At 45.6% G+C, this 18,820-nt stretch overlaps 1 protein-coding gene across 7 annotated transcripts in view; it reads right to left on the bottom strand.

Moving 5' to 3' along the window:
• Positions 1-8,838: 8,838 nt before the first annotated feature.
• Positions 8,839-18,820, bottom strand: part of TRIP12 (thyroid hormone receptor interactor 12) — a 167,600-nt gene continuing 157,618 nt past the window's right edge. For 5 of the 7 annotated variants that reach the window (XM_039487404.1, XM_039487405.1, XM_039487406.1 and 2 more), the window contains 3 exons: positions 11,747-11,841; positions 11,357-11,460; positions 10,007-10,203 (listed from right to left, as the gene is read on the bottom strand). In XM_039487404.1, coding sequence (XP_039343338.1) covers positions 10,007-10,203; positions 11,357-11,460; positions 11,747-11,841 — 396 coding nt within the window. Of the gene's footprint in view, positions 10,204-11,356; positions 11,461-11,746; positions 11,842-18,820 lie in introns of all 7 variants that reach the window. The other 2 variants (XM_039487403.1, XM_039487408.1) reach the window with 1 other exon arrangement.

The raw sequence follows: 18,820 nt of genomic DNA, 5'->3' as shown, positions 1-18,820 counted from the left end.
GAAGTATGTAGTGGCTAGCAACACTAAGGGAGGAGGGTTTGAGGAAGCTTCAAAATGCCTTCTGAGTGTGGCTTTCACCTTTCTATCAGTGGATTGTGGGGAAAGAAATCCCTTCAAATAGAATTACATATTTTGCTTGAGATGCCACCATTGCATTGTCCTCTAGCATTTCTGACTCTGGCATTTTTTGACTCTTACAGCTTATAGTATTTAAATGCATGCTGGCTTAGGTGCTTTACTCTTGTCAGGGGTTTTCCATTCCTCCCTGATCGCATCCTCAAAGGATGGGTGCAGCATGGTTGTTGTCTAAGGCACATATTTTGAAGGCAGGTATTTGCCCTTAGGCTTGTCCTTGTGCATCTGCTCCACTTTGATCTGGATGACAGATGGAAGCTTTCTGCACCTGGACTCAAATTTAACAAGAGGTAGGGAGGGGAAAACTTGGCTACATTTTTTCCAATCCTGCTCCAGAGCCTGAATCTGAGAAAATGAAGGTTACTTACCTGTAATCAGAGTTCTTCAAGAGGACTCTGCATATTCACACTTATGGGTACTGTGCCACTTAGAAAAGGCTTTTACAACAAGCCATATCAAGCAGCGTAAACTAGAGTGCTCATCACACCAGGCCCGACCCCTGAGCATCCTGACATAGTGAACATGAGGCTATAAAGGGGGTGGAGCACTATCCCTACCTCAGTTCCTTCCACCTGAAAGCCAGACTATTACAAGGACCCTGACAGAAGGGACAGAGTGGGAAGTGTGAATATGCAGGGCCATCTCAACTCTGGTTGCAAGTAACCTACCTTCATTTCTTCTTCAAGTGGCTCTGCATATTCCCAGTTATGGGAAAGATTGATAAACACTGCTGAGACTAACCTGCAGCTGGGAACAGAGTCCTAGTTGAATACTCAAGCAAGATCTTGTCAAATCTACTGTCACCCTTAGCAGCAAAATCCAGGGTGCAGTGTTTGGTGAAAGTGTGTACCAAAGTCCAGGCTTCAGCTTTGCAGATCTCAGCAACTGGCTGGAGCCAGGAATTAGCCTCAGCTCTAGTGGAATATAGTCTAATTGAAGCAGATTCAGAAACTTCTGCTAGCATGTAATACTCAGCAATATATTGCTTACTCCACCGGGGAACAGATTGAGAAACTGTATGTCCCATAGTGTACTTAGCATAAGAAACAAAGTCTAGACTTTTGTGGAAACTTAGTACTGTCCAAATAATAGGTGAGAGCCCTTCTAGCAGCCTGTATATGGAGGACACTCTCCTTTATTAGGAATGTCGCTTTAGAGGAGAAATGGTAAATAGACTGATTAATATGGAAATCACACATGATGAAAATCAAAAAGATCAGATCTAAGGACTACCTTGTTATAATGCATTACAAATGTGTTGTGCATTACTGCCTACAAAGCCTTCCCTTGCAGATGAGGAAGGAATGCTCTAGGCACCAGATGAACAGCTTACTTCTAGTACGCTGATATGCAACATTTCCTGACAAAACCAGTGTCCACAAACTTAAGTGGACACCACTCAACCCTTGGTCTGATGTAGTTTGCCTCCACTTGTTGATGAAAGGGGCTATCCTGTCTTCTACTCCCTCCTTTGAAGAATGCTAGTTGGCTGGTTCTAGACTCTCTGGAATCTTGTCAAAACTGAGGCTGAAGACACTGATGAGGAAATGCACTGTTGAGGTGTGGAACCTCATTTGAAAGGTATCTTTCTGTAGGTATTGTTGAGTCTCTGACTGGGCAAAAAGTAAGAAGCTGAAGGCTGGGGATAGTGATGCCTCTGATATTGGAAAGGGGCTGGAGGCCTCCTTTACGTGGATGGGAACGAGCAGTCTATCTTGTGTCCCTCAGTTTTTCTATTAAGTCAGTCTTTTCCCGTAAAGACCTCCTCACTTCAAATGGGTGATCTTCCATCTCACTTATAGAATCCGTAGCTAGAGAAGACGACCAAAGCCATGCATGCCTCCCGATGATCACAGCTGATGTCAGTGCTCTGGCAGCAGAGTCTGAGGCAACAAAGGAGGCCCTGAGGGAATGCATGGCTACATTCTGGCCATCCAATATGATGGTGTTTGCCAACCTTCTCCTATCATCAGGAAGGCCCTGGAGAAAGGGTGACATCTCACATAGATCGAGTTGTAATGGGCTGTGACTGCCAGATAATTCATACCCCAATACCAAGGTATGAGGAGAACATCTTTCTCCCCACTGTGTCAGTCCTCCCCACTGCCCCATCACCTAGGGTGCAGTGTGGTTCTTCAGACCTCACCCTGTTGCTGACAGCAGCCACCTCTAGTGAGCTAGGCACAAAGTGGTTATGGAATACGAGAAACCTTCAGAGGGCATCTGGTATAGTTTGTCCGCCTTTTTAGAGATTGAGGTTGACAAGAGGGAAGATTGGACCATAGATTTGGCTGGCTGAAACAAACCATCCAAGAGGAGGAGTGATATCTTACGGTTTGCAGTAACACTAAGTAGGATATCCCTGGGGGTGCGGGGCCCAGGATAAATCAGCCTCCCCCCTAGTCTCCTTGCCATCCGCCCGCCTGCTGCTTGCCTCCCTATTCGCCTCCTCACTCCGCTCCTCCACCTCATCTGCATATTAGGACAAATGGAGTCCTGGTCGTAAATCAGTCGGGACATGGGACAAAAGGGCTAAATATCAGGACAGTCCCAATTTTATCGAACCATGGAGCCCCATGGCCCCAATTCACCCTACCCAAGGGATGGCTCTGACACCAAGGATATTGAGTATCAGGTAGGATGTTTCCTCCACTGGCACCACAAGGAGATTCAAAGTAGGCAGTACATGATCCACCAGACCATAGAACTGCACAGGTAGCACTAGCTGTAGCATCAACAGATCCAGGAAAAGCAGGTCCAAGGATTTTTGGATTCTTTGCAGATGAAACGCTATCCCTCCATCCACAAGGAAGGAAATTGAAGAGGTCCAGAAATGGTACCCAATAAGTCACCAAGCCTGCTAGTATCCCTAACCACTGGGGGTTGGGGACATGCCAATAGAGGGAGGACCAAAGAGTGGTCCAACCTTGCTATAGGTCTCTATCTTTGCCCTGTCCTCCTCCTCAAGAGGGAGCAGGTCCAGAGCCAAAAATGAATGTAACAGGGATTCCAGAGGGAGGATGAGGATCCAGTTCTCTGTAGAGACCCTGGTGGAGTCCTTGAAGGAGGGATCAGGTGGTGTTCCAGGAGAGGACCAGCAATGGGATCTGGTTTCTTCTTCATAATGGGAGATGAAAAGGAACCAAGAGCACTTGCCTCCTTTTGTGCACCACATACTTCACACCCAGATCCAGGGCATGGACTAGAGCTGAAGGGTGAACCTGGGCCACCACAGTGACAGAACTCTCTGGAAAAGGAACCCGCTCAGGAAACGACAGAAGATCTGAAGATACACATGGGCTCATCTCCATTACTGAAGCTGGAGTTGGAGTAGCTCTCTGCTTCAGAACAGTGGTGGCCTTATCAGAATCAGACAAATAGGAGAGCTCTGATGCATGGGAACAGGCACTGCCAACACAGGCCATCTTGCTGCTCTGCCTCTTTTTCCTCAGTGCTGCAGCATCTGGAACTGAAGGCACTGATGGTCCTCATTCAGAGGCATCATTTACATCCATTTTCCAGGATCTGGAAGAGGCAGTTGGAAATGACACTGGCCCTGCATCAGAGTGAGATCATGGTGAGGCATGGCACCAGCTAGGGTGGCTGAACTCATTTTTTTTACTTTTCCAGAACAAGGGCAGTGGGATCCAACCACACAGCCCTTGCTTAGGGCATGTGTTTCCTCAGGGGCTTGACTGGGGGAGCTGCAGGAACAGAGTCCATCCTTGATAGAGGCTGTGACTTCTTGGAACCCTGCAGTTGACCAGAACAGATGGAGGCCACTGGGGCTAAGGCTGGCTCCTTAGCTTGGAACCAGAGTCTAAACAGATCTAGATGGGCTAGATTGGAGAACTTCCTTAAGCTGGAGGAATTGTAGATGAATCTTCTTGTGTTGTGGGCTCTGGGGGTGAAAGTCAAGCAGATCAGACAGCCAGAGGGTGAGTAGCCTTCTCCCAAACGGTTCAGGCACCACATGTGGTCATCTGATATGGGGAAGAGGGCAGGAAACAAACCTTTCAAATGCCTGGCTTTTTCAGATTTTCTTATTTCACCATTCCCTGGGACTGGGGAAAACCCTCACTAATTACTGACATACTGTAAGCTAACACTAATTAAAGTTTGTAGAAAACTACTCTCCACTTCAAAGAACTGGAGGTATTCACATCCATCCTGGCATATGGTTGGGAGGAACTGAGGTGGGGAGGGCGCTCTGCCTCTTTTACAGCCTCACCCTCAGCGTGTCAGGATGCTGAGGAGAGGGACAGGGTGCAAGAGTGCGTTAGTTGACATTGCTAGAAGAGGGTTCTACCGCAAGGTACTGCAAAGTGCCATAGAACCTGTAAGTGGGAATGTGCAGAGCCACTCAAAGAACTTTAGGCCTTATCTACCTGGTTAAATTTACTAGTTAGAGAGGTGCCACAGGGAAATTGGACAGAAATTAAATGGAATGAACCAGATGACCAGTACTAGTAACTTGGCAGCTAATTCACAGAAGCCTGAGCTTGAACATGAGAGACTCTCCAGACTGGAGAGTGATGGAGAAGTGTGGAATATACTCTTCAGGGTTATGTATAACAAGCATATGCCCCTGGAGACTAAAAGTCCAGAACTGTGCAGAACAATGGCACACTCTGTAATGCTGTATGATGCAGAAGCCTGGGTGACAGTAGGTTCAAGCCCTACAGGTGTTTGAGAGGACATCTCTTCACCCCATAAGAGTTACACAGAGACAGATTTCAAAATGGAAGTATTAGGGTGGAAGTAAAAGTCCATGATGTTTGGACACATACAAAGGATGACTGAAGGGGAAGATATCCTCTCCTGCCATGCTGTTAGGAAAAACATTGAGGAAGCAATGGATTGATTGCATCAAAGATGGTAAAAGCAGGTAGACCTCAGTGCTGGCTCAGACAAAGATGGCAGATGGTTGTAGGACAATCTATACTGATGATGGAATAAGGGAGAAGAATTCTCCCTCTCTAGCTGGCACTAGCTGAGGGATACCATCTTTCTCAATATGATTTCAATGATCTATGGGGAAAATCTGCTGCTTCTGAGTTTCAGGTTTGTAATTCAAAGCAGAGAAATGGGTCTCAAAAAGGGAGAAGTTGCTCATGAAAGGAGGTGAGAATGAGTAGCTTATGTGGGTTTATTTTCATTTATTTTTAGCTCTTTTGGCTTAAGTTTCCATGTGGGAGGAGGGGACCAGACATAAAACTAGCAACATTAGAAGTTGCCTCCTGGATCATAGAGCATGGTGGAGCAGAGGTAAAGAAGCCCTTGTCTAGCTCATCCCCACTGTACAACTAGAGTGGAAGCATGTCATGAGTAGTGGGGAAGAGAATATTCCCATGTATTGAGGGGTTTTTTTTGTGTGTTTTTTTTAAAACTGGTAAGAAAGGATATCCCCTAAGATACCCAATTCCTTGCCAATTGCCTCAGTTACCACTAAGAGACTTGGGATCTTTCCCCTGCACATACGGGCTAAACTAAGGCAAATTTTAGAAGCATTTTTAGACTTCTCACCCAAAGGGTCTTCATCAGAAATGATTATCAGAGTTTGCTGGTAAGGACTGACCCACCCTTCCAAAGGTGCCTCTGGAGGAATCTCAGCATGTGGGGACAGTGTGTGTGGCTACCAGGTACTACTAGGACCAAAGTCCAGAGTTTTTAAGGTATGTAAGGATATACTTAGGTATGACTGTCAATGGGATTTGGCTCTAATACTTAAATCCTTTTAAAAAAAGGAGATTTAGGCTCCTAAATCAACTACTAATGCAACTCTGAGCATAGAAATGCCTATATACAAAAAATCTGGGCCCAAACTTCTATGGGCCAGAAAAATTATTGCAGTGCAAACCCTTTCAATGGCTCTTCAGGGGGTCTTGTCACAGATGGAGCTCCCTGTGGCCTACCTTTTCTATTTGGCAATCTCCGCCCTCTTCAGGGTAGGAGAAAAATTGAGGGAAGTGACTAATCCCTCAAAGAGTTGTCTCCTAAATGCAGGAAAAAGGATAAGTGACTGCTCAGTGCTGCCCCCGAGTTTGGCTTTGAAAGCTGGGATGGTAACAAGAAAGGCACGAAGACTGATCTGACAGTCTGGTTTACATAGGTGAAGACAACATGATTGAGAGTGGACAGTGTGTGACTAAAGCTTGAAGCTCTGGACAAGTCTAAACTGCCTTCAGTATCTGCAGGAAGAGAGAAATAGCTGAAATGTCTTGACTAGGGGAGAGCTAATGACGGAGAAGTGCATTTCACATGCAAGCATATGAACAAGGACCAGGCTCCTAGGAGCTCACAATTTAAGTGGATGACATACAAGATAATGCTGAAGAATGAGGTAACAAAAAAAACCAAGGTGACCACTGATGTTAGGCATGTATTCTTAGGGTACATCTACACTTAAAACGCTGCAGCTGCATTGCTGTAGCACTTCAATGTAGAGACGCAGTACAGTGATGGGAGGGGTTCTCCCATCACTGTACTTAGTACACCTCCCTGAAGAGGCAGTAGCTAGGTTAACAGAAACACTGTCTACACTGGGGATTAGGCGGCATAGCTACATCTGTCAAGCAGGTGGATTTTCCATGTAGCTATGCTGATGTAAATTTCCCAGTGTAGACCAACCCAGAGTTTTATTTTTAAAGCAAGCACTGAACACCTGAAGGGATAAGAAGTTAAACTTAAGTGGGCAATCTGCATATGAAGAAAATCTTTAAATGTAATGAGTTAAAATTTGCCATTCTGCATTACTTTTTATAGGTTTACTCCTTTTGTTATCTGTACATGCTTTATGGGGAAGTTTTAAAAGCTATAATGCAAGTTTAATTATAAAAAAATTGCTTATAAATTGAGGGATTTTAGAGATCAGGATGTGATAGATTAATGCCTTTGACAAGCACTAGGTCTAGAGTCAACAGGATTTCTAAGGCCTTGTCTACCTGGTGTAACCTAAGGTGTTAATTTAAAAAACAGATTAGTTACAGGTGTAAAATCCTCTATAGAAATTTATACCAGAATAAGTCTGCCTTTTTGCAGTTTAGTTTCTTGTGTGGAAAGGGGCATAAATTAGAATAAAAATATTCACACAGTATGTGGGGGGGTGGGGGGAGGAGGGAACTGGGGGCTATACATGTATAAAACCAGTACAATTTAACCATGTAGATAAGGCCTAAATTTCTCAGATTGCAAAGAACGTTACTCCTGAACTATAACTACACTGCTAGGAGCTTAACTGCTGAGCAGATTGACAAATATCCATTAGGGATTAGGATGTGTCCGCCAAATTAAATTCTAGTGTGAATTACCCTTTCTTTGAACACACTGTTTCTGAAAAGAGTTAACCCCAGTGCATAATTTATCACCCCATCATTTTCTGAAGAAATCTTAGACATATGTTTAAAATTTAGTGCTTGTGAAAGGTGCTACTCATCATGGAAACTACAGTCTTCAGTTTACCCACAAAAGAGGTACAGCAGTCACAGGCCACGCAGACTTCCCCACACTGCCTCGCCAATGTGCCTCAATACTGCCCTGGAACAAATCTACAGGGCTACGGTCAGTTCAGTTTCGAAGCCCAATCAATCTGTGGTCTATCCACTGAAACTGACATGAAATATCAGTCAATGCTAAACTCTGGTATTAATTTTGTGAAGTGAACATTCATCCACAAGCAAATGGACTGAGACCACCAACATCTTGTTTTTTACATAGGCCATTGAACAGTCACCAGATTGCACAGGACCAGACTGTAATGGACTTTCAACTATCAGGCAATGGCTCTTTCAAATTTGAAAACTCCTCAAGTCAATGAAAGCCAGATTCTGTAGGGAGACAACGTGGGTAAAAAAATATCAATACAGATGATATTTTAATACAAAATATTAGCTTTTTACACAAGTCAGTTTTTTTAAAATATAGAACCTTAAAAAATGAACAAGTTGCTATCCACACACTATAAACACGCATCTTTGTGCTCAGTTTGATCAAGTTTTCAGAACAATTTTAAACACCAGTCCATATTTTAAACACTGCCTTTAACTTACGAAATCTTTGCCACATTCTGCACTACCAATATTATATGTACAGTGTGAAGCGCCTTCATTCAGTTTTAATGATAGTTAAACTGCTCAGTTATCAGATTCTTTGTGCAATGATTTCACATTCGACTGCTCATGACAAGTTTGCATTACAGTTCTGTGGTACCTGGTTTGAGCAACCACACGTAATTCTGTGAATTTTAGCTGTAAAGAATGTCAGTTACATGTATTGAAATACATTTTTTCAAAGTACAAGTTTTTCAGCTAAATAAAAAAAATTATTCGTTTAGGGGAAATTTTAACTGATTAACCAGAGTTTTCAACAATTGCTATGCACTGAAAAATTAAATTTTGATTTCTCAAAGTTGAATAAAGTAATTAGCTATTTATCAGATTTTCATAGAGATGAACTATAGCATGTGCATCTCAGGAATGTTTGGAATAGTCCATTTGTTTTTGAACCCGTAGAAAGGAAATTGTTTCCTTCCTCTTTATCCACCATTATCTAAGTTAAATAGCAGATCTTACAAACTCTTCTTTTAATAGTAAATCATCCACAACATGTGGGCAGATAGCCAAGGAGATTTAAGATGATTTACTTGTGTTGAAATAATTTACACAATTGAACTTATGCATACAGTACAAAACTATGAGCAAAAAGGTGAAGCAAACTTTTTTATTTATATTCAGGTAAAAACATTAACCTGATGAAGTAAATTATTGCAGATTTGAGAAATCAGCACATAAAACAGTTGGACAGAGCATTGCTTACAGGTGCTTTATCTGTGTCAAAAGACAAAGGCTGAACTGTTTGTTCCAAGCTAGCACTGGGGGGGCAAAGAGGGAGGCTAGAAAAGTAAACGTGAACTTAAGTCAAGAATAAGAAATGTTTGTTTACTTGAACAGGGAATAAAACTGCTAATTTGTCTTTTAAAAAACTATACATCAATTTGAAATGTTCTGGCCTTATAATAATAAATAATGGCCAGCCCAATCTGTTGATTTTTCAACTTCACAAAAGAAAGGAATTCTTCCCAGCCTCTGGGTAAGAGGCTTTTGTTGCCTGAATCACTGTGTAAACAGTTCTAGAGTGTCATCTGGTAAAGACTGTAGCCAATATATCCTACTACTACGTTAAAACTAAGCTCTACCTAATTACAAAGGCTGAATTATATTGACAATATATATTTTTAATTCAGTAAAATTTAAATTATATCTTAATTTGAGAGAAAACATGGAGCAATAAAATGCCCATGCTAACCAAAATGTAACAATTGAGTGTTGCACACAAAAAAGAACCAAGTGAATTGCACATCAGACAATACAAGAGGAAGGGAAAAATCAGAGGCATGTGAAGGTACACAGAACTAGTCTACTAAACTAGATTTGTCAAATACATGTGTATTTTAATTTCTGTACTTATGTACAAAACTTGTCTTTGGAGGAAAAAAACTGCAGACTTAGCTAGATGGATACACACAGCCCGATATTAAACTGCACAGCGACATTTATTGTTCCAGCCTGGAAAAACATCCCTTTTTTAAATTTCACACAGCAAAGCAAGTTAAAAACTTCACTCATCAAATAAATGATAATTTAAACAAGAACTTGCTAAAGAAACCTTGTCACAACAACTTTTTAGGGCCTGATCACTTTAAGTCCATTGGGCCTTTAATGAATATCAACCAAGTGTCTTTGTTTATAATCTGCAAGCCGTTTTTCTACAACAAGAAGGCGTAACACGTTTCCTTGACTCAGGTGATACATTTAGAAAAGAATCATGATTTTCTCTTTGCTGTAACAGGCAGACATTGCATTTTTCATTGTGATCAGGAAAGATGGAATGACTGCTGCCCTTCTCTTGCAGCTATCAAGAGTTTTTCTCGCATTATCTCAATACTTGAATAGTCCGGCAACTTGAGATAATTCACACAAGTCATTACTGAGGGCAAGAAGTCATCTGGATTTTCTGTAGACTCAAATGTCTTGCGTACAATTGTCAGTGGAGGATTCAAACTTCGAAAGCCTGAAAGGAGGAGAAAAGATCCACTGTATTTCTCTGAACATAATAGGAAAATTGCTTTTCTTAAGAAAAAAAGTGTTTAACCTACTATTAAACTGACAGTAATTCAACACAATTCACACACTAAATTATGACTCTTCAACCTTGGCTTAAGAATATTTTCCACATTACCACAACCTTAAATGGAAAGTAAAAAGCTAGATACTTTCAATTTATGCCAACTAATTTTTGCTTTTTAGTTAGCGTGAAGAATCAAACTAGACAGGTCCGTTTCACTTTTTGGATCTTCAGCACTGGCCCACTGCTGCAATCTATACATGAAAACTAAAGAATGTAAGCAGGGCTGAGGCATATTCATTAAGCTTTCATTTTTATATATGAAGCAGTCAGTCAAGGAAGCTGGCAAAAGGTATTTTATCTACAATTAATTTGATTTTTTTTTTTAAAGTATACGCCTTCGTAAACATGAACATATTGAATATCAGGAGGCAGATTCCGAACAAGGACATCACATATTCTCTCATTTTTTCCCTTTATTCCTGTTCCTTCAAAAAACAGGATCTTTTTATACCCTTTTGCATTTTAGGATTCAAAATCCATTTTTCTAAATATATATATATATATATATATATATATATATATATATATATATATATTTAGTCGCATGTTTTGAAAGGAAGTCTTAGTGACTGTGCTTCCTTGTAAGGAAAAACACTGCCATTTTTTATTTGGCCCGCTGTAACTTATTACAAGTTGTCTCATGGTCAACAACTAACCATGAACGCTGAACTGCTTTGTCATGTAGCACAATATCTGCTAACACTGATATCAGCTATGAAATATTGTAAATAATCTATAGTCTCTATCTTGTAAAGTTTATCAAGCAAAATTTTTATTAATGTTACTATTCAAAACATCATTTTATTAATATAAACTTCAAAGATTATTTGATTTGAACTATTCCAAATAGCTTATAGCACCCCAAACTTCTCTGTTAACTGACATTTCAAGTTTTGAAAATGATAGAAACAAATCTATAAGTATCTACAGAAGTGAAATAAACAGAAATGGTTTTGAATGATTCAGAAATGCATTAGTTGTGCTGATTATACATATAAGTGCAGACATGACGACAATATCTACTAAATATACCCACCTCCTACTGGCAGTCTAGGGCTACCGGTCACAAATTGGAGAAATAATCTTTGTTGCTCACTATCAAGACTACTAAGAATTTCAAACAGGTACTTCACAGCTCGACTAAAAAAACAAACAAACCAAAAACAGATGTAAGCAAAAGCATAAAAAACTAACAATATATACTTTTAAAAAATAATTGTATCACAGCATTAATGAGCATGCTCTCATGCTCACACTACGTAAATTGTAAATGCTATTTTTATGAGCATCTGTTTCTTCCCAAAATGCGTAAAATGTGTTGCATCATTTCATGTACAGCAACTACAAAAAGGTATTTAGTGTATTTTAAGATTAATCAGATGCACAATTTTCAACATTTCGTCTCCTAGTATCAAATCCATATTACCTGTCATGTGTATAACCATGATCTGGCCTGCAGCATTCCATTAATGTCTTTGCATCCCAAGTGTCTGTTTTACTGCCACACAGGAGCTGATCCAACTATAGATTTAAGCAGAGAGAACAGTTATGTTCTAGTGCTGACGCAGAATGAATACTGTACATGCGGATTACAACACAAATCTATTTTCTGGAACAACATTCAGGAAAGTTACCTCTGCTCAATTGTGCAATACTACAGAGCTCATTTGACTTTAATAGCCCCATCCCAATAGCAGCTTCATTTATTGGATCCTGACATTTCCAGACCTCCTGCTATTAGTGGGCTGCATCTCTTCCTGTAGTTAGAAGCAGTCCAAACTTGTATCTCAGGCTATCAGAATTAGCCAAGCCTAGATTTGAATGACATTTGGGCACTTGTCTCTCTTAACCCTTTTTTACCAGTCTTATACAACTAATTTCAGGGAAGTAGATAGCTTGTCTCCCAAACTTCTTTTCTAGATCTCTTTGTTCCCTCCCATTTTAGGTGCACTCCCCGGAGACTTTTAAACAGGAGGGGACTGTTGCCAACAACTTAAAATGCATCCCAAAAGACAACCTGTACCACTTCATACTGTTACCCACCAACAGAAGAACAAAATACAGCACTGCATAAAGAGTAAAGGACAAAATCATAACAGTGGGAGAATCTCCCTTCCCAATGGTGAGTGAAACAGTGTGATGCTGTAGATAGCTGAGAATGGAATTGAATTTTGGCCAGTTGATGGTACTTCTATATAAAAGCACTATCACAGTAAGAAATATAGAAAAAAAATCAGAATAAGTAGCTACATATCTCAACTTTAAAGGAACCCCACATTACCATGTAGCGCATAAAGAGGAAAAATTAAAATGCAGCAATTCAGCCGAGCTACTTTGCCATTTCTTCATGAAATTTAGAGGTAACAGTATATGTAGAAAGAGAAAACCTATCTAAGATACGGCTTTTCCTGTTCATCCACTCATCTAACATGCTTATCCAGGCTCACTGCAATTACTACAACTCCAGAAAAAAAGAGAGATATTGACAATTGTAATCTTGCCCCACACATCCATTCCAAATGCTGCTGCAAAGATCATTCCCCTATCTGTTTTGTCGGTCACCCCATAAGAACGACCATACTGGGTCAGACCAAAGGTCCATCTAGCCCTATATCCTATCTTCCAACAAAAACCACAAGGAGTCCGATGGCACCTTAAAAAAATCTAACAGATTTATTTGGGCATAAGCTTTCATGGGTAAAAAACCCACTTCTTCAGCTGCATGGACTGAAAGTTACAGATGCAGGCATTATATAATGACCCAAGAAGAGAAGGGAGTACCTCACAAGTGGAGAACCAGCATATCTTCCAACAGTGGCCAATGCCAGGTGCCCCAGAGGGAATGAACATCATCATCAAGTGATCCATCCCCCGTTGCCCATTCCCAGGTTCTGGCAAACAGAGGCTAAGGACACCATCCCTGCCCATCCTGACAAATAGCCATTGATGGATCTATCCTCCATGAAAGGACAGTTACCTGTTCCGTAACTGGCGTTTGAGATGTGTTGCTCAGGTATATTCCACAGTAGGTGTTCGTGCTCGCCACGTGCACCGGTGCTGCAAATTTTCCCCTTAACAGTACCCGTACGGGAGAGCACTGCTGCGACCCCTGGAGTGGCACCTCTATATTGTGCTATAAGGGGAGCTGCGCACTCCCCCCACCCTCGGTTCCTTCTTGCCAGAGGCAGGAGGGTGGAATGTGGAATACACTTGAGCAACACATCTTGAAGAACGCCAGTTACGGAACAGGTAACTGTCCTTTCTTTGAGAGATTGCTCATGTGTATTCCGTAGTAGGTGACTCCAAGCTATATCTGATGGAGGTGGGTAGGAGTTTAAGGGTTTCCGGGACGGAGTACCACCCTACCAAACCCGGCGTCATCCAGTGTTTGAGAGACGATCGCATAATGCGAAGAAAAGGTGTGGACAGAGGATCACGTGTCAGCTCTACATATGTCCTGGATAGGGATGTGAGCTACACAGGCGGCTGACGAGGCCTGAGCTCTCATAGAATCCGCCTTAACAATAGGCAGCAGGGGAATCCCTGCCAGGTCATAATACATGCGTATGCACGAGGCGATCCAGCAGGAAAGGCACTGGGTGGAAACTGGTTGCCCCCTCATACGTTCGGCCGACAACGCACAGCTGCGAGGATTTCCGGAACGGCCTGGTACGGTCCAAGTAAAAGGCCAGCGCCCTACGCACATCTAGCGTGTGTAGGTGGCATTCCTTGTTGGAGGAATGGGGCTTAGGACAGAGTACCGGTAGGAAAACGTCCTAATCCATATGGAAGGCGGAGACCACCTTTGGGAGAAAAGCAGGGTGTGGGTGAAGCTGGACCTTATCCTTGTGGAAGACCGTATACCGGGGTTCTGAGGTCAAAGCCCTAAGCTCCGAGACACAACGAGCTGATGTGATAGCAACAAGGAATGCTACCTTCCATGACAGGTGGGACCAGGAACACGTGACCAAGAGTTCAAAGGGAGGACCTGTGAGGCAGGATAACACTAGGTTTAGATCCCATTGCAGGACAGGGGGCATATGGCATATGGAAATGAACAATCCAGGCCCTTTAAAAAGCAGGTCATATGGTGGGAAAGACCAAGTGGCCCTGTACCGCGGAGTGGAAGACTGATAGGGCCACCAAATGCACCAGAACGGAGGCGGGCGCTAGCCCTTGGGTCCTAAGGGACAGGAGGTAATCGAGAATCAGTTGGAGTGATGCGGATGATGGGGAGATTCCCCACTCCCCCACCCACCTAGAGAACCTGGACCATTTGGCTAGGTATGTCCATCATGTGGACGGCTTTCTGCTTTCCAACAGAACTCGTCTGACGTTCTCCAAACACCTCCCCTCCTCCTCATCTAACCATGGAGCAACCACGCTGTCAGGTGAAGCAGGCATCCCTCCTCCTGGGAGAGGAGATCCGGGCAAAGCGACAGCCTCCGCCGGGGGGGGAAGGGGGGTGGCGCTAATTGTTGCAGGAGGGTTCCGTACCAATGTTGACAGGCCCAATCTGGGGCTACGAGGATGACCTGCGTCCTGTCTGCTTTTACTTTCTGCAGGACTTTGCCTATCAGGGGGAGTGGTGGGAAGGTGTAGAAAAGCTGGCCTGACCACCGGAGGAAGACGTCCGAGATCACCCCCCTTCCTGCTCCTCCCCGGAGCAGAACTGGGGGTAGCATCGATTCTGGTCGGTTGCAAAGAGGTCGACTTGGGGAGCTCCCCACTCTTGGAAGAGATGCAGGACCACCGCCCAGTGGAGTGACCACTCGTGTTGGTGGGAAAAACCCTGCTGAGGTGATCGGCTCGCACATTGCAGACACCGGATAAGTGGAAGGCTCTCAGGGAGATATCGTGGGCTGTACAGAACTCCCATAGGCTCAAGGCTTCCAGGCATAGTGCAGTGGTATTGTCCTTGAGGACTCTGACCACCTTCCTGCGAAGGTGCGCACTGAAAGCTACGCACGCCAAGCGTATCGCCCGGAGTTCCTTGATGTTTATGTGCAGGGATAATTCCAAGGCCGACCATCTCCCTTGGGTTTGAATGTCCCCTACATGGGCTCCCCAGCCCAGGTCCGAGGCATCCGACACCAGGTCTAGTGAGGGGGAGACTTCTCAGAAGGGGATCCCTTGTAGCATGTTGCATGGGAGGGACCACCCATGCAGGGCATGCAGGGCAGCCACTACGTAGGGCAGTAACAAGACAACCTTGTCCAGCCCGTCCTTGACCTGGGAATACTGGGAGGCTAACCAGAGCTGGAGGGGCCTCATTCTGAGCCTGGCATGGCGAACCACGGTTGTGCATGCTGCCATGTGACCAAGGATCTGAAGGCACGCACTTGCCATTGTCACGGGGAATGCCGTGACTGAGGTGATGAGACCTTTGAGGGTCTTGAATCTGTCCCGGGGAAGAGAGGCTGTGGCCTCTGAGTCCAGAAGAGCCCCTATGAATTGTATGCATTGAACCGGAATTAACGTAGACTGGGCCTCATTCACCACTAGGCTGAGATCTGCGCACGTGAACAAAAGACGACACACCTGAGCCTGTACCTGGGACCGAGAGTTGCCCTTGAGGAGCCAATCATCCAGGTAAGGGAAAATTTGTACCCCTTTCCTCTGGAGGTAGGCTGCTACCACCGCCATACATTTGGTGAAAACCCTCTGGGCCATGGAAAGGCCAAACAGAAGGACCGTGAACTGGTAATGGTTCCCGCCCCTCCCCCAGGAATCAGAGGAAACGCCTGTGCCTCTCGAAAATATGGATATGGAAGTACATGTCCTGGAGGTCCAGGGCCACGAACCAATCCCCTGGGTCCCGGGAGGGGATGATAGAGGCCAGGCATACCATACGGAACCTGTAGCGGACCATAAAATTGTTGAGATCCTCATAGGTCTAGGATGGGCCTGAGCTCCCCTTTCGCCTTCGGGATCAGGAAATACTGGGAGTAGAAGCCCTTCCCCTGGAATTCTACTGGTACCCTTTCCACGGCCCCCAGGCGGAAGAGGCGCACCACCCGGTCTAGGAGGCGGGCATGTTTCGGACCCCTGAGGCTCACCCAGAGATGGGGGTGATGGGGTGAGGTGAACTGTAACATGTAGCCCTTGGAAATAGTGTTGAGGACCTACCGGTCTGACGTTATGGGACCACTCCACTCGGAAGACAGATAAAGTTTGTGTTCTGCAATCATTTATGAACTGGGGGGCTTCCTTGGCAACAGGCCCGGTGGCCCCCCACAAAGTCAAAACTGCCTCCTTTCCTGCATTTTGCCCTTCGAGGGGCCAGGCCACAGGGACGAACAGGACTGACGCTGGGACCTGCATCTCTGTTCCCTTGGTCTCTTAGGCGGGGGTTCGTATCTGCTCCTAGTAGGAGCAGCCCAAGTTTACAGCCTAGGTTTGTCCTTTGCTGGAGGGACTTACAGGCCCAAGGTTTGCAGGGAGTCTTTCATCCCATGCAGGTGGAGATCAGTTTGGTCTGCAAAAAATGCTTTCCCGTTGAAGGGAAGGTCCTGCATCAAGGACTGGGACTCCGCGGACAGTCTGGACAGGAGAAGCAACGACACCCTGTGCATGGATATGGCGGAGGCCATCAAACTGGCTGCCACGTCCGATGCCGCCTGGAGGGCTGCTGACGCTCCTTCCTCTACCAGAGCCCTGAACTCCTTTTCGAACCTCTCCTCCCGGAGTGGGACAAACTTTGGTAGGGACCCCCTTAAGCTGAAGTCATACCGACTCAGAAGGGTTTGGTGGTTGACCACCCTAAGCTAGAAACTTGTGGAGGAATAAACCTTCTTGCCAAATGTGTCCAGTCTCCTGGCATTTTTGTCCTTGGGGGGGTGGGCGCGGGCTGACCGTGACATTCCCGGTGGTGGAGTCAGTGAACCACCAGGGAGTTAGGTGCCATGGGGAATAGAGATATTTGTGGCCCTTAGAGGGCAAGAAGTATTTCCTCTCTGCTTTCCTGGAGATGGGAGCGAAGGAAGCCGAGGTTTGCCACAGTGTGGTCAAGATGTTGGCGAGGTAGGGCCACTGGCTCGGTGCCGAGGATGACAGCACATTAGAAAGAGTCTGACTGCACCTCCATTTCCTCAGCCTGGAGCTGAAGATTGGACGGCACCCGCTTGAGGAGCTCTTAGTGAGCCCTGAAGTCTTCCTGTGGGATGGGCAGCGGTGCCGCTATGGCATCCTCTGGTGCTGGCGAGGAGACTGGCACAGAGCCTAGGGTGTCGGATGGTACTGGTGAGTTGATCTCCAGGTCAGAGTCCAGGCACGGTGCCGTCGGCTCAGGACCCGCTGATTTCTTCCTCTGTCGAGGAGGGAAGGCCGAGGGAGTCTGAGACGCTTCAGCCACCAAGCGGGATCTCGCTTGGGCGGGCATCTGTGGCCACGATGCCCATTGACACCATTGCCCTTGCCACAGTGTTCCATACCACTGCCCAAATTGGGTGCCGGGTGGCACCGTTTGTTCTCACTGAGCCGTTCGACTTGGAGACGGGTGTCTGGGTGCCGATGCGGACATCGCCATCAACCGCACGGTACCGTAGGAGTGGTGAGAGCCATGGTGTCCACACCGGTGCTGTCCGCGTGACCGGGACCTCGACAATGAGGATCGGTACTCATCCAAGGTGCTGCTCCTGTACTCGCCCTGGCGGCCGGAGCTACGAAGCTTCAGTGCTAGAGAATCTCGAGTGGAGTTCTGAGAGCGATATCTGGCAGAGCGGGAATTCGAATTGGAGCGTCTACGTCGGTGGTGTTGGGATCGGCTCCAGTAGCTGCGGTGTGAGGAAGAGTGTCAGCACTGCTTATCCCAGTGCCTGCATCCCCAGTCGTGGGGTGTGGAAGAGCTCCAAGGTTCCTTCATGGGCAGCGAGCCCGTCAGCCGGAGCGGGGTAGAGGGCTGGCGCAGGCTGTGGGAAGATCGCATTGAGCGAGACAGCGAGCGGTCCTCGGAGTGGGGACTGTGCCTCATCGGGAGGGCTGTTGTGCTCCCAGTGGCGGCTTCCCTCGAGACCGGGGGCCTGCCTCAGGTGGCGCCCCAGGTACGAGGAGGATTAAGATGTCATGCACGGCCTGTGAGGCCTCCGGAGTCGACAGCATCCTCTCCGCAGGGGAGGCACGCACGGACGGGACTGGGCTGCTCCGCTCAACACGAGTCGGAAGCCTGGGTCCCGAGAGGGATCGTGGGGTGCCCAGCTCGAGTCCGGCCTCACACCTATCTTTGTCTCAGCGCCGCTGAGTCTTCCCCTGCTTCTTGGAGGGGGAGCGGTGCCGGCTAGTGGAGGGCACTTCACTCCATACCAAATACGCGGTGCCGGGCGTCGAGTCCGTTCCGTGTGCCGGTGCCGGGCCCAGCGCTGATTCCGTTAGGAGAGCATGAAGTCTAATGTCCCTCTCCTTCTTAGTCTGGGGCTTAAATGATCTGCAGATCCTACAGCGCTCACTTACGTGGCTCTCCCCCAAGCAACGGAGACACTGAGTATGCAGGTCGCTTCCTGGC

The sequence above is a fragment of the Mauremys reevesii genome, linkage group 9 (assembly GCF_016161935.1).
Source record: "Mauremys reevesii isolate NIE-2019 linkage group 9, ASM1616193v1, whole genome shotgun sequence".
Lineage (NCBI taxonomy): Eukaryota > Metazoa > Chordata > Testudines > Geoemydidae > Mauremys > Mauremys reevesii.
This window is presented reverse-complemented; position numbering and strand designations above follow the sequence as displayed.